At 29.4% G+C, this 12,792-nt stretch overlaps 1 protein-coding gene across 1 annotated transcript; it reads left to right on the top strand.

Moving 5' to 3' along the window:
* The first annotated feature begins 192 nt into the window (after positions 1-192).
* On the top strand, positions 193-11,750 carry Ankle2 (ankyrin repeat and LEM domain-containing protein 2). Its single transcript, XM_065507136.1, has 10 exons — positions 193-723; positions 6,353-6,511; positions 7,471-7,949; positions 8,156-8,299; positions 8,368-8,445; positions 8,511-9,756; positions 9,815-10,092; positions 10,165-10,286; positions 10,506-10,637; positions 10,707-11,750. The coding sequence occupies exons 1-10, from the start codon at positions 588-590 to the stop codon at positions 11,212-11,214; spliced, it is 3,282 nt and encodes a 1,093-aa protein (XP_065363208.1). The 5' UTR covers positions 193-587; the 3' UTR covers positions 11,215-11,750.
* The last annotated feature ends 1,042 nt before the right edge of the window (positions 11,751-12,792 follow it).

Consider the following 12,792-nt stretch of genomic DNA (forward strand, 5'->3'; position numbering starts at 1 on the left):
GTAATATATTTATAAAGTACAAGTTTAAAAATTAAATTTGTATATGTTTTACATTGAAATGCATGTATATTTTGTATAAAAAGACACTAGTTAGTGCAAACAAGGTAGTTTTGAAATATTGTAAACCAATTGATATTTCAGTCACCCTGTGTTTAAAAACTAACGCCGTTAGTAGTTTCCCTGCAGCTTAGTAGTGCTGAAAATGCAAAAAAGCGCACAAAGAAAATAAAACATAAAACGAAATCAGTAAAAATAAAAACGGCGAAAATAATAAACCACAGTTAATTTTGTTCAATAAACACAAGTTTGTGACGGGGAATATTTGTGAACTAAAAATTCAAACAATTAGTTGAATACAACAAACAAAAAATATACAAATAGAAAAACAAAAGTAAAAAGAATAAACAAATTAAAATACTTCAATTTATGTGTCGCAGTGAAAAAATACATTTTTTTAAAACTAATAAAAGAAAATTGAAATAGTCTTTGTATTGCTGTTTCGAAAACGAAAATAGCCACAGCCTGGGCATTTCATAGTGGCTTCTATTCCTTCACAGTGAAATCAAGCAAACCTCCGACAAAGAAAAATGCCTTATTACGGTCTATACATACCCGTCAAGGGTGGTGCAACATCGACCAACGGAGCCAACTCAACAAATGCCAGTACTTTGGCCGACACTACCAGTGGTGGTGGTGACGTAAATAAAGACAATAATGAGACCGGTAAGTGTTCCATAAAGGACTGCTAATATCCATTATGGTTTCCATATTTGTAGTCTTGTTTTTTTTAAAGGTTAGAATTCTTGTTTTTCTTGTTCTTGTTGTTGTCAATATTGTATTTTTTTTGGTTTTATCTCGTTTCTCTTTTTGTATTCATTTATATCGTACGACTTCATGATGATGATTATGATGATAGGAAGTGTGTGTGTGTTGTGTGTAAAATACACTGACACACAAAAGTGCATTTCATACTTACATGTTTGGTATACAATTCTTGTTCCTTATAAACAGGGTGGTACACGAAAATTTTAAAGAAAATTATTAGGCATTTTTCTTTATTATATGATGAAATAAATTATGAAATCTTGGGCGCCACTCTAGATCGTTAACACAAGTTTTACTAGAGGTGCATCTTTTTATGCTAAACATTGTTTGTTTTTGTCCCAGTCCGAGGTTTCCGAGTTATGGGACTCCAAGTTGTAATATTGGATACCTATCTTGCATTTTTTGGTTCTATATCTGTCATAGCTTTTTAAAATACCTTTTATACGAGATATAAATCTAAAAATGTTTGACCTAGAGTCTGTAATCGCAAACGCGGTTGTTCATGGCTTAAAATCGAAACCCAAAACCATATTGGTTTTCGATTTCTTCTTTTATAACTAATTTCAGCAAAAAAAAAAAATCAATATTTAGAATGGTAAAAATTCAATTAAGGAAATTTAGAAGTGAAAAACAAGCATTTTATTATATTACAATTAAATTTCCAAAAATATCACATTACGATTCATCCATCAAATTCTTCTAATTGTTCACTAGCATTTAATTAACTGTGAAAAATACGATTTTCTGAAACAAGTAACTGAGATACAGATCAGAGATCTAAAGCAGCGCCAGATCAAATATTCATAATTTAGTAAGATCAAATTCTCTAAAGTCAAATAGATGTAAAGATGGAGGGATATTGCATTAATTGCTTAATGTGAAATAACAGACTTTCGTATGGGAGGCATGGAAACTTCTAATACATTTTTGGAAAGCTTCCCAATAAAGAATCTAACTAACTCATTGAAAAATATTGATCATATCTCATAAAAATTGAGTTATGTCTGCCAAAAAAATCCGTCCATTTCGAGTTTTCAACATATTAGCAACATTTTAATAGCATTTTACAATGTTAACAAATGCTTTATAGCGGTATTGACAATCTTGTGGAAATGGTCCAGCATCATTGCAAAGGTTGTTCAAATTGCATCATTTAGACTCTGCCATCCCTAGGTTTAAAAAAGTCGTCCAGATTATTCATAATCATCATTATTATATTTATCATAGGCTTTTTTCAATTGCAATAAATTAGTTGATGTTTTGATCATCCAATATTCTAGTAATATTGGATCTCTAATACTTGTTAACATCAACATCTATTTTTGATTTTATCTCAAACTAAATCATTTTCATTTAATTAGAAAAACTTACGTATAGAAATTTCTAACACACCTTTATTTTACAATTACAATTCTCGTATCGTGATAAATAGAAAATACATTGATAAATAAATAATTATACCCTTCTGTTCCCTCCTTATTAAAATGCCTAAGCGGGCCAATTACGATTTATGTATATAAATGTCAATCTGTTGTATGCATTCAAATTGACATGTTGTGTGCAAAAGGTGGTTTTTAAAAGATATATATAAAAAAAAACTACAATACTATAAAAGGAAGGTCATTCAGAATGTATTTAGCATGTGGATGTATGAACAAAAGGTTCGAAAGAATTAATTCTTAATTCAGTTTTCAAAATCAAATATAAACAATTGCATTAAAACATTCAGCATGAAGTAATTCATTGTCTTAATTACTTAGTACTGCAAACGTATTGTATTCATTCCTTTAGGAATTCATTCTTTATTGAATTAATTCCTTGCTGAAACCCTTATAAAATAGCTTTCAAAAATGTATTGATTCAATTCAAATCTTTTACAAAAAGTCTTTAGACAATTTGATTCAATTCATTTTTTAAATTATTAAAAGCAAAATATAAACTGAATGAAGAATTTTGAAATTGAATTTGTAATATATTTGAATTAACAATAATTTAATCATTCAAAGGTTGAATTTAACGATAAAAGGATGAATTCGATTTAAATAAAAGCTAAAAAAAATTGATTTTGGGAATGGATTTATGTAATGCATGGCTGAAATATTGTAATTCCGAATTAAAATTTTACTGATTAAGCTGAAATTGAATTTATTAATTCAAAGTTCTGTTATGAACAAACAAATAATTTATACTTTGTACTTAATAAATGTTTAAAACAAATACAGATAAATTAATTGCTAAAAACTATAGAAAACAAACAGGGAAATAAATACATATCATTAGTTTTGTTTAAGAAAATAAGTATGTTTGCTAAAATTAGGAAAGAAACCACTGATAAAAATCTAATAATTCAAAATGTTTATGTACTTATTTTATTTTTTATTATTTTTGCAAAACACATTCTACAACATCCAATCATTTGAAGAAAATACACAATATTTTGATAATGACCATGATGAAGTATTATAAGCAAATGGTGGTACACATGAGCAATATGTAGTATGGTCTGGGTTTTCAGTTGGTTCGTTATAGTGACTAACTTTTGAGAAAAATCTAGGAAATCACTTTTTGATAAAAATCTAGGAAGTTTTCTATTGCTTGGGATATAATAGTATGATAATGTATAGTTATGAATGTAAAATTGAACTGTCATTAGGAAACAAACTGTTTTCTATATCTATATACATATATGAAAATGAAATGGTTCATGTATGTAATTTCATCACGTGAGAACGGCTGTAGTGATTTTTATTCGATGGTTTTCAGGAGATGGTTTGCAAAGAAAAAAAATTCAAAAATTCCAGGTAAAACTCGGGATTTTTTTTTGAGTCCAGTCAACTGTAATAAAAAAGTTCCCTAAAGTATGCAGTACAAATTTAGATATTTTATTTGCAAATAAATAAGAACAGGCAGGTGTATGTGGGTTGGAAAAACTTGAAGAACTAACATTAGTAAATGCAACCGGAATGACCCGAGTTCACTCGGCCAAGGGCTGTCAACTCAGCAATCACTGCTGCTACAACAACAACAACTAATCTTCTTCCCAATAAAATAAAACAACTTTCAACATGTAGAACTTATTACCCTTTATATTTAAAGCTTCTTAAACAAACTAGCTAGATGAATGTAAACATTAATGATTTTTGAAAAGATTTTGTGTACGTTATTGTTTCATTTCTTTTGTGGGTTTCAGTTTCCTATTTTGTTGTTACTTTTTGGGGGAATATCATCAGTTGTTCGTATGTGTGTTTCTCGCTTTGTGTATTATTTTTGCAAAACAAATGTACACAAAAATTAATATTTTTATTTAAGTGTGTTTATGGCAAACAGATAAGTGCAATAAACTTTGTGAATTCAAAAATAAATGTACGTGTTACAAGGGACTTATGTACATATATTAATATGATGTGGGTGTGATAAGTAGTACATACTATGAATTTGTGGTTGACAAATTTGATTTGAAAAGTTTGTTTATTTAGCGAAATCGTTTTGTACGAAATCATAAAAGGGGATAAATAATAAACATTAATTTTTTATTAATTTTCAATAAAAAATATGAATATAATTGTATTTCGACTTGATCGGATTCATTAACTTTGGATGATGAGCCATCATGTTTCACTGGTTTTCAGAATTCAGTGGTGGTTTCCTTAAGGACCCTCACAAGCTGCATTCAAATTACTTCCGAACACCACCTTCACGAGGAAACTAAGGTTCTAACGGTCAAGGAACACAACTTCATATTGACGCAACAGTTCTTCTGGGATGTCACCGGAAGAGTCATCCAAATTTCGACATCACACAGTTGAAGTCCCGAGGCAGGTCAGACGAGACCTACGTATATACATACTGAGGTATGTGCATAATCCATCCATTTATGGACTTATCCTGTCGAAGTAGCACAATTCCTTATACTTGAACTACATGCATAACCACCAGATTAAATATTGTAAAATTGTTTATCATGTTACAACAACAAAGTGATGATCATTCATGATGATAACAAAGGGAAATGTTGATGTTTTTTTTTATTAAAAAAAAATTACATCAAATTGGGATTTCATTTTGGCTATTATTCCTTCCCTCTTATCACTGAAAAGAGTTTCAAATCGATGAACTAAATAAACAAACACAAAATGAAAAACTATTCTAAATCTAAAACTAATTGATCCAATAAATTTTATTAAGCTGTAATATATTTTAATCAATGTGTAATAGATTTGAATCAATGTAAAACTGTATGGTTCAATAATTAATTCTACAAATAATGAATTCATATAGGAATGAATTGAATACGTTTGAAGTACTAGATAATTAAGCCGTTCTCTATCATTTATTTGTGTTCGAATTAACGTAATGAATACTCGAAAAATTCGAATATGCACAATTTCAAACCAGATTTATCACACAAATCTCAGTACACTAAATCCGGTAATATGACCATTTCTACAATAATTTATGACGTGTTATAATGTTATTGCACACAATGCTAATCTTTGAAATAATATTTGTTGTTTTTTCTGCATTTCTATAAACTGATAACTGCATATTTATAAAATATGAATTATATTTATAGCACTAAACAAAACTGACCTTTAAAACGTAATTTTTGTTATCAGGCTCAGTATGTTGTTTGCCTAAATAAACATAAATTTAACAAAAACTAATTATCAATCATTTGTTATAAATATACGCTAAATAGAATATCTAAATTATACCTATCTTTGGCTATATATAATAAGTTTTTCATTAGAAAATGAATGAACCCATTTTCTAATGAAAAACTTAAAACATATGTATATCTTAATGAAATTGAAAACACCCTCTGCCTTAAACACGCCATTGATCCCCTTCTCTTAAACCTAGTCAAAATGTATACAAAACAAAATTTGAAAAAAAAAACGAATTTTTGTCAATTTTTTGTTTTGCTACGTATATTTTTAAATATTGTGTTTGTTTATAATTAAAAATAGTATTGGCATAAGTTTGTGTGTTTTCTTTTGTTTATTTTCCTTTCATTTTACGGCCGCACTTAATAAAAAGAAATTCATACCACAAGTGTGCTAAAGAACACTGAACTTTTAGAAAATGTGTCCCAACAAAACTAATTAACACAATTTTGTAATCATAAATAATTTGTGTGAAATGCTTATAAACATTAACAACTAACGATTATTTAATTTTTTTAATAAATTTATACAATATTATTAAATTAATTATAATGTTACAACATAATAAATACATTTTTGTACGGCTGCCAAATTATTTAATATTTAAATATTTTGTTATATACTCTACATTTTTGTACATGTTTGAAAACGTTTATGATCAATATGGTGAATGCTAGACATGCTGTCTGTCTGTCTTTCTTGCTATTTTACTTTTACACTTTGAAATGATTTGTCGTACTAGGCTTTATTTGTGAACATTTATAGATTGACCTACATACATTTTGTGTGTTTATTTCAATACATTTTTAGGTATTTATTATGTATTAATTTTATTTAATTTTTATTATTTTCATTTTCAGATGTATCTGCGTTTGTCTTCCAAAATAAAAAGGATGCTCTGCTAGTTTTAAAGCAACACAAAGATGCTCGTTTCAAAGAATTTCTCAATGAAGATGATGCCATTAAATATGCCCAAACTGGTTTTGAAATTGTGCAAAATAAATACAATGATATTAAGAGTAAGTTGTTGGCCTTGATATTGAAATATTTAATCAATTGATTATTCATTCGATGGTAGATAAATAATTTTTAAATTAAAAAGAAAATATGGAAGTTTCGTTTTTTAATTTATTTTAAATTTTGTTACTTTTAAAAGTAAATTAAGTTTCATCTTACCTAACACTTTTGTTAAAACAAGAAAGTTTTTATGATAAATTTTAAAACCCTTTACTATATAAGTTTGTCATTCCGTTTGAAATGTTAAAATTTTTCATTTGCGACCCCATAAAGTATATATATTTCCGATCGTTATAGATTGCGGAGTGGTTATATCCGTATCCGCCTGTCTGTTGAAATCAACTTTATGACGGCCTCAAATAACTTACAAACGTCAATGATACATAAATACATCGGGTATAGCCCTGGTTCGGTTGCTATTTCAAATCGAGAAAATTAACCCACAAATGGCTATGTTATAAAAATTCATATTTTATTAACCAAATTTTGTTTTTTTCACAATAATACTTTTTTTTTCCCAAAAATTCTTTTATTCATAAAAATTCTTTTCAGTAAAAATTTTTTTCAATAAAATTTTTTAATTCTTCACCAAAAATGTCTTTTTTAACAAACATTTTTCTCAAAGATTTTGTCACTGAAAATTCTTTTTATACCCTTCGCCATGAGTGGCAAGGGTATATATAAGTTTGTCATTCCGTTTGTCATTCCGTTTTTGGAAAAAACTTTTTTAAAAAAGATTTGAAAAAAAAAAATTAAAAAAAAATATTTTTAAGTATAATTTGGTGAAGGGTATATAAGATTCGGCACAGCCGAATATAGCTATTTTGGATTTTTTATGAAAAAAATTTATTTTTTATTATTACGAAGAAAAAAACTTTTTTGTGAAATAAGCTTTTTTATTTTATCATGAAATTTTTTTATATTTAAAATCTTAATTCAATTAATTTTTTTCTTTTTTCAGCTTCAACGGAATCCCTGGAGAAAGCTGCATTTCGAGCACCCACAAAACAACAGCTTATTAGATTTCGTCAAATCATTGAAGAGGATGACTGGAAACTTGTTAAGAAAATGATATGGGATAATCCACGATATCTAGTTAGTTCGGGTGATACACCCACAATTCTCAAAGAAGGCTATCGTTACAATGCCATGCATGTCTGTGCAATAACTCAATGCCCCAATGTGGCTAAACTAATACTTGACACAGTATCCGATCCGAAATTTGCGGATCTTTTGATGGGCAAGAAGAACGATGAGAAATCATGCAAGGAATTGTGCGCCAATCTATTGGATTATTATTTAAATATACCGGAAAAGGGTAGAAATGAGACACCTCTACATTTGGCCTCTAAATTTGGCTGGCCGGTTATGGTGGAAATATTAACATCTTATCCAGAATGTAAAATGTTAAAAAATAGTCAAGGTTTAACGCCAAGATTTGTAAGTTACTACATACAGTTAAACTTCCTTACACTATCTGAGTTTAAATTGAAATTACCCGGAGTTTTTCATAAATTTCCAAAAATTCCCAAATTTACTACCAATTAGAAACTCTACAATCAACCCAACTCAAATAAGAACTTAGATAGTAAAGGCAGCTTAAATCCAAATCAAAGATACCTATAATCTTAACTAAATTCTTTCAGATTATATGTGACCGTGGAAAGCGTGAAAATTATGCAAAAATTGAAGAACTTTTTGAGGAACGTTATTATGTGCCTGTTTTACGCTGTAATGATAGTTCTATACCAGCACAAATAGGTGAACCATTTTCGGCTAATAACCCACCAGTAAGTTTAAATATATTTTATAATCAATTTAAAGAACACATATAAATATTATTTCTGTATCACTTTAGAATCTAAACTGTGATCCTTTAACTCCAGAAGTGGAAATTAAAGCTTTGGCTGGTCCCATGAGTGCAGAAAAAGCTAAGGTATTTAATTTTTCATTAAAAAGCATTTTGTTTGAATTTACCTTATCTTAAACTTGAATTTTTAGCAATTTTTCCGACGATGGAAGACTCCTCCTAGACTGGGCAGCAACGTGTCTTCGCCGCTAGCTAACAATCCTTATATATCACCCATGAAGGCACGTAACAGTACACCCATTAGAACGCCTCGTGCTTCAAATAACAGCTTCAATTCACCCACTGCCAGTTTGCAAAGACGTTCTCTATTCAATTCCACGCCACAGCGCAAAGAACATAATGGTGTCATTGACTCGAATGGTTTTGATAAATCAATACTTGACGATACATTCGATGACAAACAGAATGGTAATCATGAAAATGACCACAATGAAATGCTTTCTTCAGACAAACTAGAAGAAACTAACAACAATAATAATCACTTGGTCAAAATGCCAAATCCTCAAATGAATATGTTAAAATCGGCCCTGTGTCCTCGTACACCCTTGTTTAAACATAAGAACAATGCATTTTCCAATTATCGTGAACAGAACTTTGCCTCACCCATGGTGGGTACCATAGAGCTCACACAACAAATTAATGATTCCTTATTAAATGTATCAGATATTTACGATAGTCCCGGGTTTAGGGAACGTCACGTTAAGAACACCGATGCCGAGAAGGGCATCGAGTGTATTGGTCGAGTTTTGGCCAAGGAGCAAAATGTCGAATGGCGTGAATATTGGGATTTCCTAGAAGAATTGATTGATATTTCTTCCGAAAAGGGTATACAAAAGTTGGAAAACTATCTGGCTCAACGTCAAGGTGAACAAGATGAACGCAATAATCGAACACAAAACTCAAAAAAGGCTGATATACTCGATGATGTTTGTAGTGCTTTGGAGAATTGCTTTAGAAACTCAAACACTGCAGCACCAGCTGCCATCACAACTACCAATACACATCAATCCACTACGCCCTACACTTATGTGGAAAAATCGCTACAAGTGCATGCCAGACGTATGACCAAAACCATAATACACAACATTGATAATGAGGTGTCCATTATTGATGCCTTGCTTTTGGAATTGCGCAGAGTTAAATCACTAATTTACTCCTTCAAAGAAGACGCCAGCTATGTAAATGTTAATTTCGAAAAAGTACATTCTCGCATTGGTAATTTAGTGTCAATGTTTTTGGAAAATTCGCAAGAGGTGACCAAGCAAATGAAAGAGAAAATACTAATAATTTTGCAAAATCTATCGCAAGCACAGGGCGAGAGACGCGAACACATGGAATGTGTTTGTTCACATATTTTCCATAAGTTGCAACATCCAAGTAAGTATTTAGATTTTTGGCCTATATAATGTAAATATTAAACAAATTATTTTTAAAGCTGAACAAATTCTGCCGGAAAATGTTAAAACCGAAGATATGTGTTCGAAAATTTGGTCTCAAGAGAAAAACTGTGATTGCCAGTGGGAGAGTAATTTAAGTCGCAAAACAAGTCGTCGTAATCGCATGGAAGCTAGATATAAAAATCACCAACGCCTTAAACAACAAGAAAAGGTGCAAAAAGATGTGGATCATACAATGGAAGCCAATAAAAGCGAATGGCGTAACACTACAACAGCTGCCACCATAAATGATTCTTCAGATGATGATGAGTTTTGGGTAAATATTTATTTATATCTGCATGTATTGTATTTATTTCGAATTGTTTAATTTGTTTTATTTCAATTAAAGTCTGATTTTGGTGGTTCTGATACCGAAGAGGATGAAGTATTCCTAACACCATGCGAGAGTCCTTCACGTTTAAGTTTATCGGATGATACGGATGATGATAGTAATAAAATATTTATTTATGGGTAAGACGAAATCTGTTTGTTATATTTTTTTTTTATAAGTTTAAAAAATTAAAAATTTAAAAAAATAAATTTTAAAATTTTTAAAAAAAATTCAAAAATTTAAAAAAAAATTCAAAAATTTAAAAAAAAAATTTTAAAAAAATGTTTTCTACTTGTTTATTTTTATCAACCAAATTAAAATTTTTTCTTACCAATAAAATTTGTCCATCATCTTTGCAGCAATGAACCCACTAAACGCGATTTGGATGTATTAAATGCTATTTTCCATATAACTATTGATAAGACTAAATATCCTAATATTCATTCCTGGAAATCCACCATAATGCGTTATCCAAATGAGGAAAAGGACTTGTAAGCTTCAAATTATATATTTTGTCTCTAAAAAAAACACATATTAACCGTAATCTTTATTTCCAACAGTTTCCCTTCGCCACGAATCGTTAAGAAATCTCATTCGTTTGTACAGCCACAGACACCAACCTCAATGCAAAAGACATACTCAATTGTACGCTCGAATACAAGTTCATCGATTTTACATTCACCTAGGTCGCAAACATCTTTGGTAACTACAACATCAGTATCATTATCAACATCAAGTGGTAGCGTTACAGGTAGTGGTGGACTCATTAAAGAAGCTATACTACAATTGCCAACACCAAAACGTTTATTTATGTCACCAGGGCGACCAAAATCAATGACTGCCAACTCATTAGCTAATAATACCAATTCGAATGTTACTACTGCGGCAACTGCTACAACTGCTACTATAACTACAACAGCTACTACTGCTACCATGAAATGGCCAGTCCAGCAGCATTTTCAAACTCAAAGACCAATTACGCCCCTCAACAAGTTACGTGGCCTTTTTAGTGCCTACCGCGAAAGCCAAGACAGTAGTCCGCTTTCATCTTCATCAACTTCACCCTAAAATTTGGATTGCATCCAATAATAACTAACAGTTTATTAGTGCTAAATATCTCAGCCTCAGTACACTTCAACTAAACTTTTCCTGAGACTTACACATATTAATGTTAATTTTTAAAACCCATTTTTAATTAAGTTTTGTTTTTTTTATTTTAAACATTTTTTAATTGATTTTTTTTAGTGGCAGTCTTTTATTTTGTTTGTTTCTTTACTTACTGTAAACATCATTTTGATGATCGTTTATCTCCATGTGCTTAAATAAAATGAATTTATTATTCTTCCCCATTTTTTCTACATACAATTTTATCAAAATTTAAGTAAAATAATTTAAACTACTTACACCCTCACTTTTTTTCTATACTTTTTAACATCTTATACATACATATACTTACTTATATATCAAACATATTTTATACTGATATTTAATTTTTTTTTTTACATTGTTGCATATAAAATATTTATATATATTACATACACATAGTATTATATTTAATGGCTTGAAAGAAAACTCAATATAATCAATCCATTACTCACATTGAATTTTTATTTGAATTAGTTTTTTCCCCAACAGAGAATTGGTAACGGAAAAGTGTGATATTTTGTTTGGAATGAAAACAAAGGATTGCTAATAATGGATTAGATATATATAAATTTAAGTTTGCAGTAGTTTAGAAATCTACTATTGATTTAGCATTTAAAGTTAACAGCTCGTTTGCTTAATATTTGAGTGGTTATAGGTTTTAATAAAAAGTTATTTGAAAACTTTAATGCTTTTCTTTAAAGTAAGACTGAATGAAGCCTGATTACAAATTTTCAACAGATATTCAGAAAAGAGCAAATTAATTTAAAAATCTAGAAAATAATAATATCAATTGCGATTTTTCATTTCAAATTCAGAAGAGAACAGTTGAAAATGAGATTTTCAATTTAAAGTTTATTTATAAGAACAATTGAAATAGTGATTTTTTAATTGAATTTAAAAAAGTTTAAGTGAATATACGATTTTCTATTTTAAGTTCAATTTTAGAAAACAACAATTGAAAATTAGGGTTAGATTTTAAATTTCAAAAAGGTCTATAGAATATTAAGTACTTAACAAATGTAATTAACATTTGAAACATAACATTAAAGGAAAGTAAGGGTGCGTTCGTAAATGCAGTAAATTATTGTACCACTGATGCAATGCCCTGCAAATTTTTGCAATAGTAAACTAAATGATGCGGTGGTTTCATAAATTTGAGGCATCACTGCCAGCAATATTCATTAAAAAACGTTTGGTGTAAAGCAATTATTGCAAATATGCTTTTTCAAACGCTAAACTATATTGCTGCAATTATGCAATATTATTGCATTTACGAACGCACCCTAGTTTGTTTTATAACGAACTTTTGTAATCACCATCGTAAAGAATCCGCAAAACAACTACCAAATTGGAAAATTTTCTAATGTAATTTGTAGGGGTGTGCGATTAATCGATTAGTCAAACATCCTGATTAATCAAATTTCTGATTAATGCAATTAATCGAACATTTTCATTAGACAGACTGCGATTAATCGATTAGTCAAACATCCTGATTAATCA

The sequence above is a fragment of the Calliphora vicina genome, chromosome 4 (genome assembly GCF_958450345.1).
Source record: "Calliphora vicina chromosome 4, idCalVici1.1, whole genome shotgun sequence".
Classification (NCBI taxonomy): domain Eukaryota; kingdom Metazoa; phylum Arthropoda; class Insecta; order Diptera; family Calliphoridae; genus Calliphora; species Calliphora vicina.